This window comes from Coptis chinensis, chromosome 8 (genome assembly GCF_015680905.1).
Source record: "Coptis chinensis isolate HL-2020 chromosome 8, ASM1568090v1, whole genome shotgun sequence".
Lineage (NCBI taxonomy): Eukaryota > Viridiplantae > Streptophyta > Magnoliopsida > Ranunculales > Ranunculaceae > Coptis > Coptis chinensis.
The window spans coordinates 44,848,029-44,872,930 of NC_141463.1; the positions used below are offsets into that span (position 1 = coordinate 44,848,029).

Below are 24,902 nucleotides of genomic sequence, written 5' to 3' on the forward strand. Positions count from 1 at the left end.
CTCTATGATCCGTGCACTTTGAAAAGGCTCGGAAAAACATCACAAGGGCTTTGAAGAAGGCGTGTCTCTTAACATATAACACCCGGCTATTTTTATTTATTATTTTTATAATATATGATTTATATTAATAATAATAATAAAATAAAATAAAATAAAAGAGATAAAGATTTGAAAGAGATAGGGTAAAGAAGATAAACCCCATTCCTGTTTTTCGGAGGGTTTTAAAACAAAAAGGAGTTCACACGTAGAGTTTATTTTACACAAAAAAAAAAGGACGGAAAAGGATAAACCCCATTCCTATTTTTCGGGGGGTTTTAAAACAAAAAGGAGTTCACATCGTAGAGTTTATTTTTACAGAAAAAAAAAAAAAAAAAAAAGTCGCTATGTCCTATGTCCACGTTAAGCGAATTTATAGCGAAGTGCTCCGCTTACTCCACTTCTTAAGCCGGATAACAAAAGATTCGGCCCCATAGGCGTGGGCATGGTTTGGCGTCGTTTGGTCTCTAAGATTGAAATGAGAGGAGTTTCGAGAGGTGTGGTTGGGTACTTACAGGGATTTCGGTATGGGGTGGGTGTTTCGGTGGAGCAGAGGCGATTTTGCACCGTCAACCGTATGGTGTATGCTAACAAATGACAATAGCTCCCTTTCTATGTTTGTTGGTAAATTTTCGCATGCTTTTAACATGGTTGATCGGACCATCATGTTGAAAGAGGTTCAGATCCCGATGCCCACTATTGCCCTCGGGTCGAAAGTACTTGTATTGTCACCGCTGGTTATCGTGGGGGATGGTTACATATGGTCAAGCTTTCGGGGTCCAACAAGGCGACCTCTAGGTCCCTTTCTATTTGCACCGGTGTTGCATCCTCTTATTCTACGGATCCATCCGGTTGTCGGTTATTGCTACAAAAGCGTGGTACCTAGATGATGGGACTCGGTCGGGATACGAAAATGGCGGCAAAATTGGGTATGATTCAGAAGAAGGACCTTCTTATGGGTTGGTTCTTAATGTGGCTAAAACTGAGATATTTTGGCCATCACTAGATCCACGCCGCTTCTACTCCCCGGTCTCTTTCCTTCAGATTTGTCCCATCCTCGCCAGGTGGTCGTTGTTTGGAGGTGCGCTTTAATCGATGCATCTTTTGTCATGGGTCTTGTTCGCAAGCCGTATTGACAAGGCTATGACTCGATGGACTGTTTGGCTGTATTAGAAGATCCATACACAAGTGAGTTAAGCTCTTCACGAGCTTGTGTTGGGCTCTCTAAGTTGGTCTTCGCGATTCGCACTTGTCCACCATCCTTTTTCAGAGAGGCAGCTCAGACCTTTGATCGGCATCTCCGCAATGTTCTCCAGGGTATTGTGGTTTCGATGGTCCCCGCTTCGGTGATTTACACCGGCGTTTATCGACACTCCCATTACGCCTAGGGCGGTTTAGGTATTTATTGTGCCACCGATGTATCTACGCTTGCTTTTGTGGCCTCCCGTCCGTCGACTTCGAGCTTCCGTAACCACATTCTTAGGAGTTGTGGCCCAAAGACTTTGGATGAGATTCTTGATGTTGCTAGCGGTATTGAGTCCCGCTCAACCCGATTTTGACCTCGCCTATGGTCGTGTGAGTGCTACCGCCCCTCAAAACCACAAAAAGTTTTGGCGGAAGCGTTCTATGGTAAGATTGTTCTTTGTCTTGAGGAGGGAGTTTGTGTTATCCGCTTCGTCGAAAGCGGTCATTGATGCTTACAAATCGAACATGCAAAGGATTTCCTACTTGCTATTCGATGGAGGGACTTGGACAATGTCGCCGTAGAGTATCGTTCTATTCTCCGTACCGCCTCATGATTCCTTTGTACTCGGATGGTGGTCTATGCCCCGTGTGCAAAAAGAGCGGACTAGATACTTTTGGGGACCATGCAAACACATTGTAGATATTTTCCGGGGCTTCAAATACCGACATGATCATGTCGAGATATTTTATGTGATGCATTTTGGAGGGGGGTACGGTGAAGAAGGAGGCTCCCCGTGAATTTTCTCACTAATCCGAACGAGGGGAGATCGACACTTCGCCCGCGGATGTATTGATCTACAGTTGGTCCGAGGGGAGGCATCGTGTGTTGATGTAACCGAGCCTCTCCATTAGTAGGGCTTGGGAATAGAGTCTTTGAGGGTGGGAGAAGCAAAACTAATAGAGCAAATGGGGGAAAATTGAGAAACACGAGGAGGCTTGTAGAGCTAACCAAAGATTGTTTCATTCCTTTCAGTTTGACACCTTTGGTTTCTTGGCGAAACGATCTGTTGAGCTCCTTAAGAGATTGCAGAAAGTTATGGACCGCAATGTAATGACGATTGGTTCTAACGAGTTTGTTTTTTTAGGATAGGTTTTGCTATTCAGAAAGGACTTGCGGGCGCGCCTTGTTGCACGCTTGTCCTAATTATTTGTAAAACTCGTTATCATTATTAATAAAATTTCCACTTAAAAAAAAAAAAAAAAAAAAAAACCCCGGAAAGGAGAGTAACACCAGTGAGTGGTTGCTGTTTGAGAGTAAAAAGAAAAGGTTTCGAATGAGGAAGACCATCTTCTTCGTGCGACAGTCGACTTCGGTCTTTCAGAATCTTCCGCTTTTGAAAATCTAGTTGTCCGGTTTACAAACAGTGAGTAGTCTAAATTTTTTCTTTACAACTTATTTGATTGATGAGCATATAACTTCTTTTAGTTATTTACTTAATTTATTAATTGGAATTTTGGGATGAAAAATTATTAATTTGATCAAATGAGATAAATGGCGTACTGAGTTACTGACTCAAGGTTTACTTCTGCTATATCTAGATATTCGTGGGTATGTTGTTGTAGCCATGGTGTTATGTAGGTTGCTTTGAAGTATTTCATTATATATGTGAGAAGTTTAGATTTCTTTTGTAAGGCTTCAACTATAGCTACTGTTGGAACTATTAATGAATTGTATAAGTGGTAATGATTGATATGAATGCTATGCATGAGATGGCTACAGGTGCAAACCTTACCGAATACTATTTCAATTAATGATATGTGATCATGGGTATAAATGATTTACTAATGTACATGCATTTTATCCCGTTCCATGAATTTATTCAATGTTGTCTCTTTTGTTTTGGCACACCATATGATAGAATGGCGCTGGTGAAGTCGTGAGTAATCATTCTACCAATTTCTTGTGGATTTTGAAATTTGAAATTTTAATCAATGAATATTGCTTAGTTGGTTTAATTGTTTGGGTTCATACATATACTGATTTCATGAAACTAAAAACTAGAACACTTATACTTGTGTCCTGTTTTGGAGGTGATTTTCTTATACTTCGAGTTTAAGTTAGATTTTCCTCTAAACACAAAAAAGTAAGGTCTGAAAGTCTGATTTCCAACCCAATTGACCTAGTTGCATTCCGAGGTTTGTGGATATGGTTACGGTGTTCGGAAGTTAGCATGTCAGAATTTTCTGACTGCAGAAATCCGGTCTGTGTTTGGTTTGGAATCGCATTTTCACCTAGTTAGGGTCAGATTCAAACTCTCGCCAAAACATGAAAAAGTGAGTTTTTTGTATATTCTTTCCAACCCATTTGGCCTCGTCGCATTCTGTGGTCTTTTGTGGTAGATATGATGTCTGGAAGTTTGGTTGACATAAAATAGTGCGTCAGAAATCAGTTTCTGTGCACTGTGTTCAAGTCCAGTTTTAATTTAGTTAGAGTTTTAACTAGATTTTTATGAAAACATGAAAAAGTAAGATTTGGAAGTATTCTTTCTATTCGAATTGGCCTCATCGCATTCCAAGATCTGTGTAATTAATTATGGTGTTTGGAAGTTTGACTGGCAGAAAATAGTGCATCAGAAATCAGTTTCTGCGCACTGTGTTCGAGCCTAGTTTTCGAACATTTAGAATGAGATTGAGTATTTTTATCAAACATAAGAAAGTAAGTTCTTTGTGTTAGCTTTTCAACACAAAAATCCTCGATGCATTTGGGCACCTGTGGAAAGCGTTGTGTCATTTAGAAGATAGTCCGTCAGAAATCTAGTTTGCTAAAAATTAGGATTTTACCAACTTTGAACTATTTTTTACTCCAAGATAGAATAACATTGGGACTTCGAGTTCTACATGAAAAAGTAAGTATACCTATCCTAGTTTTCAAATAATCAAGTGGGCTATCATTTGGATGGCTATAGAAAATGTTATTGTTTTGGCAAGTTAACTAGATAACCTACCATGTTTTCTTTTTAGAGGAGCTCTAGTTAATTTTTCTTATTGGAATGAGATAAATGATTTTACTTAGACATACGAGTGACTTGAAATCTTGATTGCTTAATTTCACATTTGTATTATATTCCAAGTACAATTGTTGCATATACACTAAATGTTAATATAGATTTATGTTATCTCACGTGACATGTTACATTAAAGTTTGTGTTTAATATATATATATATAATTGAGGAATGAAAGGAAATGAAGTGTGCAACCTTAAAATATGAATTCTTATTGTTCTTTGACTTTGACTATGTGGTTGATAAGAACTGCGAAAGCTTGATTCCAATCTTGAAAGATTTGGATACGTAGGCAGCTTTGAGCAAAAGTGCAACCACTATATTATATATTAGTTATTAGTTATTAGTTATTGTGATAACTATATGTGAACAATGTTAGTACTTAATTGTGTACGTGATTGTGGTTGTTTAAAATATATTCACGAGACATTTAACTAATGCGTTATTTCTGATTGAACCTTTTGATATCTATGATTTATATAATTGATAATGAGTTGAGTTGATTAGTTATTTTGTTTGGAATTTTTAGTAATGAATTATTGTTTGAGACGATATTTGTTTTGTAATGAAATATTATAATAAATGAGAACTCTTGAGTGTTAAAATCCGGTGTAAAAGTGTCTGGTAAAAATTTAATGAGTCACCCACATCTTTAGATCTCTCCACACCTCGTTGATGAAAAGAAATATTTTTGACTAATGATGTCATGTGAAAAGCCACATTAAAGAAGAACTAAGACATTCGCCTTGCGGGTGGGTTGTATTCCTTGAGTGTATGGGAATGTAGGTATGGGTATTCCTTAAATGTGGTGGGAATGACCTAAGGTATTCATTGAATGTACCATAAATGACCTGTTAGTGTTATGATGGGTATTCCTTGAATGTGGCGGGAATTACCCAAGGTATTTATTGAATATGCCATGAATGACCTGATATTTTGTTATGCCCAAAAGAAGCTTTGTATATGTGTATGGAAAGCCTAAAGATGCCTGTGACTCACAAGTTATGAGTTTACAAGATGAAAATATATTTTCTGGAGGCAATATCCCCGCTTGGGACATATGTCTTGTAGTGGTACTCGGTGTGAGTAAGGCACGCGGATATGTGTGATTTGGCAAATGTGTGAAGTGCAAATCGTGGTGTGGGAACTAAAAGTTGGGCTGTGTCTTTTAATAAATGAGTCGATAAGATAATTAATAAGCAAAGTAAAATATTGATTTTACGTGTGACTGAGTTATTGCATATGAATATTTATGTATTATGATGTACATGATTTCTTATGAGAAATATATACATGGTTTGTGTGAGTTAATACTCACGAGGGATGAATGTACTCCTTAGTTGTGATATATTTCCTCGTTCTCATAAGTAGATGAGTGGTTTTAAGAAAAATATTGGCTTTAAGTATGAGCGAGTTATTGGACATGATTGGTGATATATTATTATATAATGCATATAATTTCTTATAAAGAAATGTGAATATGATTAGCGTGATATGATGGATATGGTAGTGTGATATGAATGTTAGTTAATATTTGTGATATATTATGATATGGTGGATATGGTAGTGTGATATGAATGTTAGTTAATATTTGTGATATATTATGATACAATGGATATGGTGGTGTGACATGAATATTAATATTGACGATATATTATGTCAGATTATATATACCCATGATGGTTGCAGTGAGAGTAAAATAGATGTATATTATAAATGATTACATTTGAGAAATCTAACTTTGTTTTGCGGGAGAGTAGGACTTATTAACTTTTTATGCATAAACATTGTCTTACCCTAAGAAGACGTGTTGGCTTAAAAGTAAAGTGTATCAAACTCATATTTAAATAAGTTATCATATGTCTATGTAATAAGTGAAATATAAGTGGTAATTATATTATTAGTTATTTTAGAAAGTGAGAATGATGAATATTGTTATATGAGATTTCTTGAAAATGTATATTGGGGGTTGAACTCTTACTTTGGAAGAAATTGCATGCCGTTTTGAGAATACGGAACTAAATTATCTTCCAAGTTGAAATGATTGTAATAGTATATTTCTTGATTTGAAAGTTTGAATATACTGCTATACTATTTTATATTTTTAGTCTTATTCATACCAGCAAATTCAATTTGCTGACCCATGTTTGCATTGTCTTGTAACGTGGATGTGTTCTTGGAAACATAGATGGTTTAATACAGTGGATGAGGACACGTGATTTGAAGTTGTTCTTGGAGTCTTCAAGTTTAAGTTTTTCTGTAGTGTACGGTTTTGTTTTGAGACAAATGTAATAGAGTTGGTTAGTTTCTTTGTAGTTTAATAATGTGATGAAGAATTGTTTCTTTTAGTTTTCTTTTGATTTCAGTTTTTTTTATATTGTGTTTGATAATAGGGTATTGGGTTTTGTTTCACCCCGGGTTTTCAGACGATTGAATATCATTATTTTATATATTGTCTGAAATTTTTGGTGTGACATAATATCTCCTCAACAAGTAAAGTGGCACCTAAGTTTCACGTTATAGTTGCAAAATCTGTTCGTCATATCAATACAAAAGAAGAGAAAAAGGAGGGACAACTGTTAGCACTGCTGTGGTGAATGAGGAAAATGCTGGATAACCTGGTTGATCTGTTATTACGGAATTGACTTTAAAATGTCATTTGTAACTCTGAAACATTGCGTTTGTTAACCAGTTGGTGGATCATCATCATCCCGTAGGACTTCGATGAGAAAGTTTTTTAATCAATTGAAACTGAATAGTCCGACTGATGGCAAACTCCTGCCGTAACTCTCGAATAGGCTTCATGCCATTCTAAGGTACTTGGAAATTATTCTTTAAGTTTCCCTGTCTTATTTCTTGCATATTGACATCTAATTGCTCTGTCTCTAATGTGTTGCTTTTCACCCTGTTGTCCCCAGGAGCGTGTGACTCCTAAACTTATTTTGCTAAAAATAGACAAAAGAAACAAGTGAATTCTGTTTAGTAACTGATAGATGGGCAAACAGACAGATATTGTTACGTGTTTGTATGGTAAAGAAACAGATCAAAGAAACTCTCGTCTACTAGTTAAACAAACACTCTAGGTATATTGGTAGAAATTTGCGGTCCCATTTTTATACTAGAAATTGGGATCTAGACACTTTCTTTAGTGTCTTTTTTGTCTAGAGAAAGACCAATATTATCTTTTGATTCTACTCCAATTTTAACAACATGTCACTTTTTGGGTGTAATAACTGTTTTTAAAACTTATTATTTTTCCTTTTTACCCTTTCATTTGTAACGGCAAATTTCTTCCACAAATAAATAATACGAAAATCTAATGTGCACAAGCTGTAGGTGTGTGTGTCAATCGAGGCCACTCATCAGGCAAGGGTGCGTGTGTATTGCTCCAAGATTGCAATCAAATAATACAATTGTCTTATAAAAAAAACCCATTTGTCCTTTCACAATTTCACAATTTGAATTACATCAAACAAAACTTAAACATGATATTCAAAATTATCAGAGATGCATTTTAAATTGTTAAAGCTGTATTGAAATTAGTTGTAATCAACATACATTTTTTCCGTTTTTGAAGTTGATGTTTTCCACATTGTTTTGGTCTCTCTAGAAATTCATCTCACTTTTAATTGGAAATTTGTAGATTTTGGATGAATTTTAGTTATTTTGATTAACCCACTACTCTTTTGTAACTGATTTGGTTAAGTATTTTTTTTTGTTGGTAGTTGGCTTCTTTAGTTGGGACTAATAAAAGAGGTCAAATTGTAAAAGTCAGCCTCAAATTTGAGACAGATGTCAAATTTCAGTTTTTATGGAGGAAAAACAAAACAAAAGTTTGCTATTTCCTCTGAACATAAGAAATTTGCGTCTGTGTACCTATACCCAATTTTCTGCATTTTTATATGGAGGGAATTTTGATCCAACACCTCTTACATATCATTTGTTTTGCGGAATTAGCTATATAAAAAGAAATGTAAATTTTGGTCCTAATTGTATGTATCAGGTAGTGAGGAATTATTAAATTTATCTGCTCAGATATCTATGTGTATAAGAGCAGCGTTTCTCTGGAAAATTATTGCCACCCGCCACTCTATTATGCTTAAAGAATTTTCGCTTCTGTGACATTATAATTTGTGTCTCACTTATTTACTGAACTCTGACATTTACTTTCAGGTGGCACAAACTAAATATAAGAGGCGTGGAGTTGCTGGCAGTTTTGGGTCGGAAAGCATAAAGGGGCAGTAGTGTTGGTGGAATAGTTGGTGGTTTTTTACTAACAGATGGTGCGACTCATCTTTCTTCAGTGGAGCAGATTGTTAACTGATTGAATTAAAATATGAATATTACTGACAAGATACATCTACTACACGCAATTCTTATAGGGATTAAGCTTTTTATGATGAATATTGCAAACTGTATAGAGAATTCTGTTTGAAGTCCAGGGTGCTGCGATTTTCTTTGGCATAATGATTTGTAATGTTGATACCATACCGATCACTGTACTCTTGATTCCTACAACTGTCTAAAGATATAATTTGCATTTGTTACTTTTAGATTTTAGCAGCACTTCCTTTATCACCTCCACTGTATGGATATACCACCGGTATCTGAATGTCTACCCATTAGTTTGGTTGTGAGGCTATTAGATGAGGAATGCGTAGAATTGGTTTGTCTTTGCGACTGTCAGATGCGAATTCAGTTTGGGAATCTTCTGCAAGTGAAAAGAACTTCTGATCCTCTGCTAATAATGAAATGGTATCTATGTTTCTATAATATAGGAAGTCAATTGCGTTCTACAAAATTAATAGAAATTAATAGAGATGACAAGTTGACAACTCATGTATTAGCAATAACTCATATTCAAAAAATTAATATCACTTTGTATTTTTGTAAGCGCACTTGAGCTGTTGGCAGAAAGCAATGGCACTGAAAGTTATTTTGCTAAAACCTCAATTATTGAGGAGCAAGTGAACTCACATGAATTTTCTCAGAGACAAACGACACAGATGGGTCAAACTTTTAGAACAAGTCAGAGCAAAGGGAATGGTTATTTGCTAGTCTTTTTTTTTTACCTTGCAAGAGATAACGTTCATAATGCTTTAACTCTCATAAACTTGGGCCATTTCGTAATACATCCAAATTTGGACACTTCAAGATAAGCTACCAAATTCACGTACGTATTCTCTATATCTCGCTCAAAAAGCTCATTTAGTTTAAGCTCATTTAGTTGCCATTTTAACAGATCAAGGCTGTTAGTTACTGCTAATTGCTAAACCATTTAGTTACACTTTTATAACAAAATGCTACACTTTTGCAATATCTAATATAATTTTCGATGTGGAGATTTGAAGTCCTTAATAAGTAACAGTTACGGCATGTATACGGCAGCTAGGAAAATAAATAGATGACTGAAAACATATGGCGCATCACATTCAAATCAACCTGAAATATGGCGTTTAAGTACTGCCGAGCCAAGTGTTCAATTATTTTCTCCTTCCTCCATTCAGTACACTTTTGTTCTATTTTCACAATATCTAAGGTACAGTTGAGAGGACATGAAACAGAAAGGATATAAAAATTTGCAATAGTGTTAATATGTCATGTCCTTGCTTCTCCCTAGCAAGACTTCTTGCACCTAGTCTGAAAGATGATCCCTGCTGCTTGATCTTCTTCCTTCATGTCGACTGGAGTCTCTACTGTGTTTGTGGGGCTTGTGCGAGTGTGAATGCTCGTCCTTATCCACAGAGCTTCTTGGTCTTCTAGGAGGTGAAGGGTCCTATACCATGAGCAATGTGAATTACAAATTTATTTTAGGTACTAGGACGATATCCAGTAATTCCTTACTAAGATTAATTATAGCTTCATCAGAAGCTCATATGAGGATCAAACACTGAGTTAGGAGACCAACTCTGACTTCATCTGATAAAACTGTGGCCATCTACCTCTCGGTTCTCCCCACGTTGTCACTTAATCCATGTTTACCAATATAAAGATTAGAAAGCAGAGAGCGTTACCTCAAAACGTGTTAGATACCGTCCTTCTTGGGGAGGGGAAATACCAAGCCTTTTCAGATCATCATAATGAATTGGCTGCCTGTTAATATAGAGAAACAATATGTAAATAAAATGTTGTCTATTCTCCTTTGAGATGATATTGCAAGGAGCCAAGGAGGATAAAGGACGAAAGGATGAAGTTTTGCGAAGACTATTAGGATTTCGCCATAGAGAAACCAAAGATGGGATCTTATAGTATCAGCAGCCAAACATAGAGTGGTGCATCTATGAATAATTAGTAAATCAATTAGAAGTTCATACAGTGGTGCTCGAAATGGTCTCTCTCGTCCTCCAAAACGAAGCTGGCCTGACTCTTTCTTACCACCAAGGCCACCTCCTGTTGATGGAATATAAGGTTAAAACTTATGAATACGATGAGTATACAAACAATGTAAAAATGAGAAATTCGTAACTAACCTAACCTTCGAGAAATCCAACTCGGCATCAGTTGCTGCCAGTTATAATCCACAATGATTTCAACGTCATCAATGATGGAATGGTCAGCGTCCTGCACACAGAAGAAGACAATGTAAGAAAACCGTTATTAGCAGTAATTACAGAAAGGATACTAAATATGGAAGGATAAAATAATGTTATTTCTACATGATAGAAATTTTTTATGTATTTGTCCAACCACTAATATGCTTTCTAGGGGGCTTGGTTGTCTTGGTAGAAGCCCCTCCACCAAAATCCCTATCTAAGAAGATATACAAATTAAAAAATGTCCTTCCATTAAAAGAGATTTGATGGTGGAACTGCCTAAAGCAACAAGCAAAGGCCTTTCATTGCAACCAGAAAACTCTTGTTAAAGTTGCAGGAATACAAAAGCACAACCCGAGTGGCAAAATTATCACCCGAAGCTGAAAAATGCAGAAACAGTGAAATCTATCAATTTGAGTGAAGGCACCTGATATGCACGTCGCATCTCTCTTTGAGATTCAAACTCCACAAAAGCATAACCACATGATGCACCAGTTACTGCAAATCATAAGTTAACATGAAGTTCAAAAGTAGACCTTATGCCAAGGGAAAGAGGACCGATTATATCATGGCCGATACTGCACCAAATGCAATGCTTTTGACAGTGTTGGATTAGTCACCTTAAATATAATTATTATATTATTATAGAAGGACAAACTGACAAACATGAAACAAGGAAAGTTTCACAATGAAATAGTAGGGGAGTCAAACTCACCAATATGTCGAACCAAACACAAGTTCTTCATCTTCCCGTACTTACCCAGGTCACCAATGAGCTTTGCATCTCCAAAGGGGTCATCTGTAGAGAATGAATTTTGAGTACAAGTAAATAAAGTAAAAGAGAGAAAAAGAGAGTTTACATACATAGGCCAGCTGAAGAACAGAGAAGAGCTCTATAAACGGCGTTATCATGAGGAAGAATGTCCGTTCCGTCTATGCTTCCTGATTGAATCGGGTGGTACGAATCGGCATAGATGCCAAAATGCTAAGATGCTAAGAGAGAGCTATCTTGGTGCTAGGACATCGGACACACGTTGAATTTATCAGTTTATGCTATGTGATTTATCTCAAGGATTCTCTTCATGGCTAACCAGTAGGCACGATCCTGAGCTATTTGATTCCCTACGCAACTGACTGAGTGACTTGCTTAGTTACTTCACACCTAGGAGGCTAGGAGTATATATGATGCTGAACCCTCAACAACCAGCCTTAACTCATGACATCTACTTCAGAAGTTCAGAAACCCTGATATCCAAAGCTAAAATGCACGACTTTAACGATCTGGTCTTTCTACAAAATCAACTTCTAGACAAGTTCCAGAAAAAACGGTTATCTCATTGACCAAACACAACCATAAACAATACAAAACACTGAATGTTTTCAATGGAACTAAAATAAGCTGAAGAAGACTGCAAACACAAGTCTTTTTACATATTTTTCTCATTGGTGTCAACAAGGGTTGATCCTGCAACCCATAATGTAAGTATATTGACCTTACTATCCCTGTGTACTTGTTTAAATTGTGGATGCGTATTTATACTCATGCACATGCATGATTTCCACGCTGTATTCATCCCTAATGTTCGTTTGTTTTCAAAGCTACTGCAAAAGTAGATAAATTTACAAGAATTAGAATATGTACATACTATTTGTAACTGAAACAAGAAGGCAGAGATTGTAGACTTCACTACTGACCTTTACAAAACCCCAGCAATCAACAGGTAGTTCTCATATATATATCACAAAAGGAGAGGGATTGGTTGAAAGAATTTTCTTGGATGTATCAAGATTTAACAGCCACATTGGTTCAATCAGAATAGTCACTGTAACCAGCTTGAGAAAGGCCGAACATGCACACGCCGTATTATATCCACCAGCTCTTCATTTAGAAATTCCAGATCACCAGAGTTACGTAGATGGGGAAAGGACGGAGCGATACAGTCTGCAGCAACCTCAACTATCTCCCATTGAGAGAGTTCAGTGGCAATTTGAATGATCTTCAAAGCCAAGTACCTGTTGGAACTTAAGCATGATACAACCACTCTCAAGGCGTCATCCCGAAAATCTTCCAAGAGCCAAATTTCAGCAAGCCAGCACAGTTCTAAATACAGATGCAACTCTTGTAGCTGACCCTCAACATCCATATTATTCCATATGCATCCCAAACTGGGTTTTGGAAGCTCATCGGAATAGAACCAGTGGATGAGTTTAGACAATGCTTTCCAACCGACTGGAACCTTTATGTTGTGTGAATGGCTGCACAGACACAGAAGAGCACAGGAAAAACATGAACTTAAAGAGAGGCTAACAGCATATTTATAATAATGCATATCTGATATGTAAGTTATTGAAATCTAGTCCGCTAAACGGCTTCGCCATTTGGGTCAATATTTTCACAAGCTTCCAGATGACGTGTTTATCTATTCAAAACAGTTTTAAATAAATATATCAATTAGTAAAGTTTCACTATGAAAGTGGCACTTCGTTGAAACATGGTTCCAACAACATTAAAAAAATAGAGCTCCCAAGCTGAGGCCTATTAATAGTACGGATGGATCTGGCACTTATGCCACCTGGGTTTGCACACAAGCACATCATATGAATTATATAGACTGTGACTACAATATTAGGTGGAACACACTTTTAAAAAACATCTTGTAACAAAAACTTTGAGCATTTATTTGGGTACTGTATACACATATAAAAAATGAATAGCAGCTGAGTATATGTTAATTTCGTGTGGCACCTTTCCTGCATTCCTGACTGGAACAATGCTTTAAAGTAGTCAGAACTCAACCACAACATGATTTTGTGGACATGCATGTGTGGTGATGATAGAGAACAATATCTACAAGTCCAGTCCACTGCTTCATCGTTTTTAGCTTCGACGACCATATCACTGCAGGATAAACATGGAAAGTTAGAACCACCATTTTGGTTACTACAAACAAGTTTCCTCTATAGACAGTAACAACCAACACAATTTGGTCATAACGTATGATTAATTAAAAAATATATCTTCGGAGAGTGTACCCTCACGGTGACCAATATAGCAACCTGGTATTTCTAACCAAATACAATTGGTTGCACATATACCACAACAGTCGCATAGGGAATAAGAATTCAGATCATCTGCACACGAATAGAACTCTAAATTGTACAGCTTCAACAAACTCAGGTCATCGAGTCATCTGGTGGCTGAATCGGACTCACCAGATCAACGACAGAGCAAAGTGATAGTACAAACCATACAAGTTCAACACATGCACTTTGATTAAAATTTAGGAGATAATTATATGGTTCTCTGGATTGCAAACTAAAATTTATAGACAAAGAAGACCCTACCAAAAATGGAGTCCAGAGGGTCCAAGAGCAGGTGTAAAGTCGCAGCATGACACTTTAGTTCCCCACTTTGGACAATTTCTGCTGAGGAGTTGAGATAGAGAATTGAAGTCACAGCCTCTAGCGAGCATTTTGAGTGGCTTCACAATATCGTCATCCACTTGTACAAACCCCATATAAACAAATTCCAACAGTTTCATCAGAAAATTTTGATCAACTTGGGCAGATAAACGAACTTCTCTCTGAAAATTCCTACATGGCTTCTCAGTATCTTGTCCCACTGAAGATCCATCACAGATTGTTCCATTGGAAATGTAAGGGGATTCCACAGATGGAAACAAGGATGGACATCTAACCTTAAGAATGACTCCATGACCTGTCAAACTTTCCCACTGAAAAGCTTAAAATGCACGTCAGCAAGTTCCTTTTCATAAAGTGCTTTCCCAATCCTTCTGCCAAATCTGCTTGGAAAACCATAAAGGCCAAAAAACCTAAGAATATGTGTCGCACACCATCTAAGTCCAGAACTATTAGAGCTGCTACTGGAGACAGTCTGCAATTTATCAATAAAAGTCTGAACATCGAAACTTCCAAGAGTCACACTGCCAGCTAATTGACTAGAGGTTACTTCACCATGATTTGCTACAGTCCTACAGTCTCGTATCAATTCAACTAGCCCCCACATGCTAAAAAACAATAGTGTCTCCACTGTCCCAATCTTCAGTGTCAAGCGTACAACATGTATTGTGATTGGACGTCGTAGAATGCGGACTAGGGGAATCGTTTGCATTACTGCTCAGGCACCACGCTGTAAAGGTTGACAGAACCATTATGCCATCATATTCAATAATAAAGCTACGATACTTTGGCAAAACTGATACACATAACAACACTATCAAATCATTGACAGTCTGGAATTTATTCACCACACTGAAATTTGCCCCAAATTTGCGGGAATCTATAGTGCCAAGAACGTATTCCAGATAGACCTCCACATTGTATGAAGATAATTCAGATAAGATGTATGTAGCTTGGGATGCAATATACTTGCAGGGAGAATGGATCATTAGCAGAACCGCTTTAGAAGCAGGTTCCACTTTGGATGCTTCCAGAGAAACTTGGCGCTTTTGTTGAACTGCGTCCATCAGTATCAAGCTATCAAAGAAACAAGAACAAGCATTATTAACATTCTCAGTTCCAAAGACATACAACATTAACCGGCGCCATTAATTGGAAATTCTAAATTGTGAACAAAATATTCATTTTAAGCAGTTTTTCAAAAATAAAAATAGTCCCCAAGGCTACACAATGGCTACTGCTTCATTTTAACATTGCTTGCTGCATCAATAATGAAAATAATTGAAAGGTAAAGCAGCCCAAATTAGGAATACAATGCTTGCCTTTTCAGTAGTGTTAAGGACTGAGAACAGCTTTTAATTATCATCTGAGGTAAATGTTTTCAGCAAAAAAAAGGTCAATGTTCAACTACAGGAAAGTTTGGGGATTGGTTACAGACCACTCCAATCCCGCCCAACAAAAATCAATGAATGTACACTTGCTGGACTGAAACAAGAAACAATAAGTGCAGGATTGTTTGGGGAGAGAAAGGTACCATCCACAGGTGATTAGAATGTTAAGCGAGTGGCTGTTTCCTTGTGCTTCAGGGTTGAAGTTTTCCAAGTAGTGTGCTGCAAGCCATCCAAGAATATCCCAGATATATGGCCTTAAAACTAAAAGATAATTAGCATCAAGACCCTTGCGTGCTGCATCTGCTAATTCTTTCAGTGACGCGCCACTTTCAGGTTGTTTACGTTTGTAAAAATTGTTTACAAGAAGATTAAGAAGAACTCTATCAACCCCAAGCTTCCAAAAGTAAGCATGATGTTCTCCAGACCAATGAGTTATTGATGCTAGCTTGCATGCCAGAGCAAGGAGAGGCACTTGATTGGTAGCAACCTTTCCAGAGCATAAGTTCCATCCACCCAATGCATCAATTATGGCTTTGACAACTGACTCACAACAAGTTTTCGCAATTGTTAACCATCCTTGTTCTGATCTCTGCATATTAAGGAACCCTTGATTATTTCCCAAATAAAAAACACCAAAGGTGCACAATCACAAAAACAGGAAATGATTCATACCGCTAAACATAAGGCAAGCTTGAACGCCTTCACTCGCACAAATTGAGGTTGTGAGCTTTCCATGCAATGCAAAATCATCGGTGTTGTCAAGGAGCTTCTTGGCCCCGTCACCACACAGAGCTGATATGAAAGAAAAAAAAATAGTGGTTACTGCAAGGCACAGTAGCAGATCTACCTATACGTGCATTTCAGAATGCTCGGTAAAGAAATTACCATAAGAAAGTGGTGGCTACCTAAGGCAGAATACACCTGCAACACGGCAACTTCTACAGAAGAATCAGTCTTTGTACATATACCTCCTAAGCCTTCCATCAATTTTACATTACTCCAAACAGGGTACCTGGAGGGAGGCCAGTGCAACAATACGGTCTCCAAAAGAGATGCCATCTCTTGAAAACATTCAAATGGTTTACTTCCATCAATAAATCCCTGCAAACAATATACAATACATTCTACAGCCTTGCTTTCTTTCAAAATTTCCCAGACCAGTAGCAGATGGAGTTACAATTGACGATTGTGGAGAAGATAGCAAGTAGGAAAACGGTGCAAAGGAATACAATTGGCCAAAACGTCAACAAACGTTACTGTTACTTCCGCTGTCATTCCAAGTAATGCCTCATTCCTGGTTTTAGTAATTCCAATAAGTGGCAACACTATATCAGCAATAGAATCCTGAAATCCATCAAAAGCAATACATGAATATTCAAGCTTTAACAAAAGTTAGATGAGAAGCAAAACGTATCAGATGAAATGCAGAAATAGAACGAATAGCCATTTCCTTCCTTCATTATCATGAGATTGAGAGCATTTGTTTGCTGGGTGTGCCTTTGCACTTTTTCGGTTCAACGACAATCATTTATTCTGAGGCTTACTCAATTTTCTACAACAAAACTAATTATTTCATTTTTCTGTTTTTCTAAATACGAGCGCAGACCGATGTGTGGTGCTCGGTCCACTAGCCGCGTACATTTTCCACTAGTATCTTACGAAGTGGTTTGTTTTTCATCACTTGTAAAAATAGAAAAAACAAATACACAATATCTGGAGATGGTTATTTGACAAATATAACTATATTTTACATCACATTTAACTTGAATAAATTAACTTGAAACATGTCTATAATTTGATTTTCAATTTCAAATCAATTTTGATAATTAGAATATCAATTTTAAAAAATTACCTAGTAAGGTGGATTTATTTGAAGTATTTATGAATTTATTTATAAATCCATAACGACCACATTTAATTTTGTTCTCTTCAATATTGAAACATGTGTCATAACTAAGTGGTAATTATTCAATAACCTCTTTTTGCCGACCACATTTTATTTCATTATCTTTAATATTGAAACATGTGTCATAACTGAGTGGTAATTATTCAACAACCCCTTTCGCCAATATTAAAGATCATATAAAATGCAAATTCGCATCCCCCAGTCAGTAAGTTTGGTAACGAGATTTATTTGGGACTTGAATCTATTGGGTTTAATTCAGTTATAATTTTATATGGTAGTTCGTGAATAATTTGATATTCTCCAATAAAAATTTGGTAAGACATTCGTACATATAAACTATATATATATATATATCTCACAAAATATAAGTCGAGACCTTGTAAAATCATTGTCAGTACCCTCCACTTGTGTCAGACCACGTGTCTAGACTACAAACAGGTTGTGCATATGACCTAAGGTCAAGTCGTCCAAACGACTTAGGAAACATAACCGCTAGCAAGCTAGTCAACAACATCATTAAAGCATAACTGTGTGAATATTGTTTGATGAACTCCCTTGTGTTCACTGTATTACAATTGGCTATTAATCTCCAAGAGATTCATATCATATAGGTTCTTTTATATTTCAAATTTTATTATTCCAGTTTAAGGAGAGTAATTTTATGCACTGGAGTTGAATGGCTTAAACCACTTTGAAGACTTGTATAGTGTGATTCAGTACTTCAATTTGCTTTTTGTTTTTTCCCTTCTGGTCACATTTTGTTTGCTAAAATTTTGTATTGTTTGTTTTTCTACAGTCAACATACTGGACCTGTTCATTACGGCAAACCAATATTAAGGTCCACTGAACCTTCTCTATGCTCTGTGTACTTTGAAAAGGCTCAGAAACACGTCACAAGGGATTTGAAGAAGGCAGGTCTTAACATCTCCTCAGCAAGTAAACTGGCACCTAAGTTTCACGTTATAGTTGCAGAATTTGTTCGTCTTATCAATACAAAAAGAAGAAAAAAATGAGGGACAACAATTAACATTGTTGTGGTGAAGGAGGAAAATGTTGGATAAGCTAGTTGATCTGTTATTACGTAACTGACTTTAAAATGTCATTTGTAACTCTGAAACAGTACATTTGTTAACCAGTTGGTGATCATCATCATCCTGTAGTAGAAGTTTGCTAAAATAATTGGAGAGTGTAAGGTCCTTATAGTTTGAAGATATTTCTAGGCAATTAGTTATATAATAGTGGAATTTTTCTAATCTCAGTGCGACCACCCCACACGCACCGCTATATCCATCTATGGCTATATCTCTCTACTTTTCGTGAAGAGAGAGAATGAATCAGATAATGAGGTGAAGGATGGTTTTTATAAGAGAAAATGGGTGTTGTTTTTTGCCGGAACAGGCACGATGTGGGATTCTCAGGTGATAAGAGTTTGTGCCCCGTGTTTTGTTTCGATGGCTATAACTTATAAAACCCCCAAATCTCTTAACCATTCACACCCGTTGCTTAAGGTGCACCACCTATGGGTTCTCTAACAAGCACCACTCCATTAACACCAACACCAACAAGGTTCATCTCAAAAACCCAACAACAAGTAGTGACACAGAAGACAAAAAACCTAACCCCATTAAGTCAACAGCTTTACCACCACCACCTTTCACACTTGATGAATTACAAGAAGACTTGATACTAAGTAAATCTGAATATTTGACTAGACAAGAAGTGATTAGACGTAGGTATCGTAGATTAAAATTAGAGATTAAGGTGTATGAAAATTACTATTGGGCATTAATGGAAGATTATAGGGTTAAACATAGAGAGTACTATTGGAATTATGGGAAGAGTCCATTTAAAGAAGAAAAGAAATGGAGAATGGTAATAGAGTTGAAAATGGGAATATTGTTGTGGAAGGTGGTGATGAGAATGGGAAATTAGGGTTGGGGCTTATATTGTCATCTTCATATTTTGTTAGATGCTAAACAGAAGCTGTATAAAGCTTGCAATTATATTGTCAAGAGGTTTGGGTTTCTTACGCCTTTTATGGGGTTTAAGTACGTGGTTTTATAGATATACAGACTCGACCAATGGAATGCAAAGCCTGGAAATTTAGACCAATCAGCAGCCATGAATGTTTTTATTTTTTCTTGTTTGAGATCTTTTAGATGACTAAGTTACAGAAAGCTTAGCAAAATCTATACTAGTCTGCTTTTTAGTTTTTTGGTTGGTAACTACGGCATTGAGACCTCTAATGAACCCAATACGTTTTTTACAGTGTTTATCATAGACGGTCAGTTGGTCACTCCAAAACGGCGAGTGCACCAGCAGAGATTTCAAAGATACCCTACTGTTTATCCGGCATGTTTTCCGTGTGGTTTAATTAACAAGCAAACACGGTAAATTACTTAAATCAAAGACGGGCTCATATTTCTAGGACTGTCAATGGTTTCGATTAATAATTTGATTTATTTTATACCGATCCGAAACCGAAATGATAAAATATTGGTGATATTTTAATAATATTTATGATTAATTTTGTATATATTTATTAATTATGTAATTAAAATTAATTAATTTAATTTAAAATTTAATTAATTTTATAATTTTCGGTTCGGATCGATTTGGATTCAGTTTATAATATTTTTTATTGATTTATCGATTTGGATTCGGTTTATAATATTTTTTATTGATTTAGTTCGGTTTTGAGTTCTCAATTTTCTTAACAATTTAGTTCAGTTTCGATTTCCACTGACAGCCCTACACAGTTCAGTATCTTAATCCAATTCTCTCTCCATGCATTCTTTCTAGGACGAAAGGATTAGCATCCAAGCGACTAAATATGTAAATCATGACGTTAATATTCGAAGGCATTGCCTTGTTTCATCCACAGGACATTAATACATACGATTTGTACATGATAATAACAGTCATACGTAGGAACGAAGTCCTTCGTCTCCTTCCTACCAGCTTTTGGAAGTGGCTTACTTTTATCAGAAAAAGATTTAACATATAGTCCTAGACTTTTAGCAACTTTTAGATTTGCACTCAAAGTACCTAAGTTTATAAATTTTGGACACTCTGATCATATCCCATGAGCATACTGAATCAGTACATAATTTATGGATTGCGGATAAAAAGGTTTCTTTTCAACACTAGAAATGAAGGTTGGAAACAAAACTTGTTCCAGTCGAGCAAAATTGAAAGCAAGCAAACAAAAATGAAGGTAAGCCAAAATAACAAAATACAATTCATAAGACCACATAGTGTCTTTGATTTATTCTCGAAACGCTGAACACCTGAACACTAACCAGACATTTACTAACCAGACTGAAATGTTTCATGATGGTGTCTGTTCTACCATATTCATATTCATCCTTAATATCTCATACCAAAAATCACTAGAAGCAAAAACCCCAATTACAATCTGCATTATCAGTTTTTCATTTTGTTCCTAAAACAAAAGGGAAACCTCTTCCTCAAGCATCAGCAAACCTGAAAATAAAGCATCTCGTTAGCAGCTTGAAAACAAGATAAAGAGTAAAAGTGAACTTTGCAGGGCGATAAACAGAACCACAAAGCAATAATTTCCACTTACCCCAGCTCAGACAGCTTCAAATGGGCTTCAGCATAGTCTGCAAAGAAGGCATCCTCATCCTGAAAGTCAATAAAAATCCATCATAAACCCCCTAGAGAGTAAAACACACAAAATATCAGCATAGACCATTCAAAACAATGGAACACACACGCTGCATATTTGTCAACAAGTTGACAAAAGGATGGATCTGAAAGAAGAGCTTTGTCAGATGGGAGCTGTAGAAGACCTTCCTTGTCTCCACTTAATAGTTCCCTGTTGCAACAATAAAAATGATGACCTTTATATGTACATGCATCCAGAGAGAGCTAATCACAGAAAAAATCGATTTTGTAACATTATCACAGATTTTTAAAGATGGAAAAGACATAAGCACAACTCAATCGAAGAAAAATTTATCTCAAAGCCGAAAAAATCTTACTTGAAATAAGAGTTATCGAAGATTAGGGGGTTGACAGTCCAGGGCCCTTCAAAACCAGAGCGCTCCTTGTGGCACCTTCCCTATTGGATACATAACATATGTAAACAAAATTCAGGAAGTAACAAACTAATTGTTATACAGCACAGGAAGCACAATTGCGTCAATCACCACAGTAGAACTAAACAAGCTAGAAAATAGGAAATGGAGATAAAAAGAGTATATTATCCACGAACCAAGGTGTGGGCACCAGAGAGAGCAACAATATCTTGATCACTAAGACCCATTTGTTTGACGAAGACATCCCTCAGATGGTCCGAACCTGAAATGTTAACATATTTCATCAAGGAAACAAACATTTCATCAACTTAAGAAAAACAATATAATAAACAAAACCTAATATGGAAACCAAAAGAAGCCGGGTAACAGAGTCCCTACAACCATTTAAAACAGGTTGATGCAAAGATGGACATAAGTATGAATAAACTTTGCATCATGACTAACAGAATCAGACAAGACTGGTCAGCATAATGAGAAATGGATGGCATTTAATACTGTAAAATCAGTGGGAAAATGATTATAGACCTAGACAACCTATTATGAATGTGGGGAAACTCACCCTTGGTTGCATCGGGCAGGCGGCCTTCTGGTGGTGGTACAGGCTTGTCCTGATAATCAGAGGCAATTTTTCAATCACACATTTAGCATTGTATGAATAGATTAAGGATATAAATTAAAACACACCAGAACAAATTTCAAAAGTATAGAATAGCAAGAAGAATCTCCTGTTCACATTAGTTTATTTGATGCACGAAAAGATCTTAAGATAGTAGCTTGATACGACCTAACAGTACAGATTTCAGGTTGAACAAATATACACTCCCCAAGCTCTTCCTTTTTCCCCAATGTTACCAAGTGTCATAGTAAACAACAATTGCTGAATAAATGCATTCATCCATTCCACTTTTTTCTTATTTATCAAGGTGCAGATCTGAGCATCAGCTTTAAAAAGCTCGATATTAGAAGCTTCATAGAGACGTCAGAAAATTATCAATATCATTCATCAAGTGCTCAGATCATTTCTTGTGCCTAGGTCTGGCACATCCTAAATATGATGCATACATTTCTGAACCCTCAGATAAAAATTACAAATTACACGCCAACAACACTTGAGAGATTACCACTTTCTGAAGGGTCGATCACTTCATTGAATTATCACAAACATTGAAGATACTTTCTCCAATATATATTGTTAACATGTCCTCCCAGTGTGAGGTTTCGTAGCCCATTTCATTGATACAATGTCACCCTTAGATACTACATCAAACATCACTACTACCTAAACAGACACCACCTATTGCTATCAAACGTTTCAAGCTGACATTCCTAGCAAAATAAATTCAATTGTCTATGTTTCAAAGTAGAACAAACTCAAGAGGGGCATATCACCCTCAAAATTAGCTCAAGTTTGACAATAACTCATTAAGCACTTGATCTACAAACTAGAAGCAATATGACTACTAATGAAAAAAAAACAAAAATATCATAACAACGACACAACATGACTAAACGTGGATAGATCTAACTCATCATAATTCATTTTCAACTGAAGGAAAATAGAAAGCAAAGATTGAAAAGTAGACTAACCTCCCTGCCAGGGTGGAAAGGGACCTCAGGTCCTCCAGTGATCTCAACAGCAACAACTCCAGCCAACTACAAACTCATTCACAAATCACATCAAACCAAATCAATATACATCTAAAACACAAAAAACATTCCAAATTACCAAAATAAAAAAATATACCTGATAAAAGTCAGCATAAGAGAGAATAGGAAACTGTTCCTTAATAGGTTCCAAAAGTCTAACAGCAATATCAAGTCCATTATTAGCTCCATGAGCAAGCTCAGCAGGATTTTTCATAGTCCCAAAAGGTCCTCCAGTCCTTGTCTTCACATCAAATGTTCCAGCTGAGTGCCATCTGTCCATCATCATCATCATCATCATCATCAACAACCAAACAACAGATCAACCCAATAAAACCTCAAAAACTCACGCTATACGAAGCATCAAAGGAGCACAGTTCTTCTCAGCAATAAATCCTCTCAGTTTCTTCTTAGCTTTCTCTACTGCTTTCAAGTAGTCTTCACTCACTGTTGGATAACACTTCACCATCTTTGATTACCTACACAAAACAGTCAAAAAAAACCCCCCCGTCAGATCTAATCAAATACATAACAAGTAAGAACGATCGATTGACGGATCGTCACTCACCTTTTGATAGAAATGAGAGTGTGGCTGTCACGAGGTGGTATTTATAAGAAGAGGAGGAAAGAGCTCTAGAAAAGGAAAGTTCTAGAGACGTTTTTTTCAACCCTTGATTTCCCTGTTTTAACGGCTACGATCTTGTTTCTTTGTAATGGAATTCTTGGTTGGTGTGAGTTTTATGTTAAAAGTACTGAAATATCCCCTCTTTTAAGTGCTGGGTGAGATGTATGACGAGGGTAGGTAGGTATTTTACATTAGAATGTGTGTATTTGGACTGATAGGTGTGAACGCGTTTCATTTGGAAATGATTCCTTCCATACAGGATTCCGCTGTTTTCACTGGACATACACTTTTCATAAACCACTCTCGGAGGCTGCAGTTTTGCACACGGACTTTACGCGAGTTTTAAAATTTAAATCACCATCATCGTACTAACTCTACAAACGTTATAATGATCAAATTGACAATATCATCACCTTGGCTTTGGAGCCGATTCTAATCACATGGTTAATAACACTTTATTAATTCCACTTTCCTCAGCAAAAAAGTAACATAAACCGAAAAATTGTTTAAGATATTCATTTCTACCTTCGTTACTGCCCATGAGCTAAATTGACTGCCACAACCCACAAGCAACATGGATCCACTAGCATCCTTATTGACTGCATGACCACCCATCACTCTTGGACCACAACGTGGGACATAGGCATGGGATTGGGACATGTTTTCCGATCCAAAACCAACCACTTATTAGTATATATACTCTATAATATGTAAAAGTGGAATTTGAGTCGAGCAATTCGGGTTCGGCTCGAACTCGTTCATTTAATAAATAAATAAACCGAATTTGAGCCTATATTATAGGTCATATAACAAATGAGTTTGATAAAGTTCAGCTCAATAAGCAAACTATCCGGGCTAGTTCATATATTATATAAGCTAAATTTGAACTTTTTTCAAAACTCACTTAATAAACGAGCCAAGCTTGAGAATAGTGAAGCTCGCCTTGATTAGCTCGAATTCCACTCTTACTAATATTTACTAATATGAGATTTTCTGCTTCAAAATATTTTTGTGGCTTCAAATTTTTCAGTCCAA

At 36.5% G+C, this 24,902-nt stretch overlaps 2 protein-coding genes, 1 long non-coding RNA gene, 1 other non-coding gene and 2 pseudogenes across 6 annotated transcripts; 2 read left to right on the forward strand and 4 right to left on the reverse strand.

Moving 5' to 3' along the window:
- Positions 1–6,809: 6,809 nt before the first annotated feature.
- Positions 6,810–8,821, forward strand: LOC147481605 (uncharacterized). The gene is made up of 2 exons (XR_015206169.1): positions 6,810–7,100; positions 8,458–8,821. It is a non-coding gene; the product is annotated as an uncharacterized LOC147481605 (long non-coding RNA).
- Positions 8,822–9,689: 868 nt separating this feature from the next.
- On the reverse strand, positions 9,690–12,269 carry LOC147481606 (U11/U12 small nuclear ribonucleoprotein 35 kDa protein-like). The gene is made up of 7 exons (XM_086575494.1): positions 11,682–12,269; positions 11,533–11,616; positions 11,245–11,315; positions 10,755–10,845; positions 10,599–10,674; positions 10,299–10,377; positions 9,690–10,060 (listed from the first exon to the last, which is right to left on the reverse strand). Exons 2-7 carry the CDS (start codon positions 11,561–11,563, stop codon positions 9,920–9,922), a joined length of 489 nt encoding a protein of 162 aa, XP_086431620.1. The 5' UTR covers positions 11,564–11,616; positions 11,682–12,269; the 3' UTR covers positions 9,690–9,919.
- A 12-nt stretch (positions 12,270–12,281) lies between these two features.
- LOC147481607 (BTB/POZ domain-containing protein At1g04390-like) lies at positions 12,282–18,825 on the reverse strand (annotated as a pseudogene). The gene is made up of 8 exons (XR_015205470.1): positions 18,814–18,825; positions 16,534–17,008; positions 16,301–16,420; positions 15,772–16,217; positions 14,163–15,314; positions 13,564–13,716; positions 12,513–13,073; positions 12,282–12,419 (listed from the first exon to the last, which is right to left on the reverse strand). The product of XR_015205470.1 is annotated as a BTB/POZ domain-containing protein At1g04390-like (transcript).
- A 179-nt stretch (positions 18,826–19,004) lies between these two features.
- LOC147481608 (uncharacterized) lies at positions 19,005–20,791 on the forward strand (annotated as a pseudogene). Its single transcript, XR_015205471.1, has one exon. The product of XR_015205471.1 is annotated as an uncharacterized LOC147481608 (transcript).
- Positions 20,753–23,927, reverse strand: LOC147481609 (L-ascorbate peroxidase, cytosolic). The gene is made up of 10 exons (XM_086575493.1): positions 23,811–23,927; positions 23,593–23,721; positions 23,343–23,517; positions 23,186–23,251; positions 22,158–22,206; positions 21,775–21,860; positions 21,542–21,621; positions 21,273–21,375; positions 21,124–21,182; positions 20,753–21,020 (listed from the first exon to the last, which is right to left on the reverse strand). The coding sequence occupies exons 2-10, from the start codon at positions 23,709–23,711 to the stop codon at positions 21,005–21,007; spliced, it is 753 nt and encodes a 250-aa protein (XP_086431619.1). The 5' UTR covers positions 23,712–23,721; positions 23,811–23,927; the 3' UTR covers positions 20,753–21,004.
- Positions 22,531–22,611, reverse strand: LOC147481610 (small nucleolar RNA SNORD36). Its single transcript, XR_015207056.1, has one exon. It is a non-coding gene; the product is annotated as a small nucleolar RNA SNORD36 (small nucleolar RNA).
- Positions 23,928–24,902: the final 975 nt, after the last annotated feature.

Excerpts from the sequence above, each read along its gene's own strand:
- LOC147481606 (XM_086575494.1), bottom strand. The coding sequence starts at position 11,563 with ATGAAGAACTTGTGTTTGGTTCGACATATTG. Across the intron at positions 11,316-11,532 it reads GTGTTTGGTTCGACATATTG|TAACTGGTGCATCATGTGGT; the intron begins GTGAGTTTGACT and ends TATGATTTGCAG. Across the intron at positions 10,378-10,598 it reads AGACCATTTCGAGCACCACT|GCAGCCAATTCATTATGATG; the intron begins GTATGAACTTCT and ends CTATATTAACAG.
- LOC147481609 (XM_086575493.1), bottom strand. The coding sequence starts at position 23,711 with ATGGTGAAGTGTTATCCAACAGTGAGTGAAGACTACTTGAAAGCAGTA. Across the intron at positions 23,518-23,592 it reads CCTTTGATGCTTCGTATAGC|ATGGCACTCAGCTGGAACAT; the intron begins GTGAGTTTTTGA and ends GATGATGGACAG. Across the intron at positions 21,622-21,774 it reads TCTCTGGTGCCCACACCTTG|GGAAGGTGCCACAAGGAGCG; the intron begins GTTCGTGGATAA and ends TGTATCCAATAG.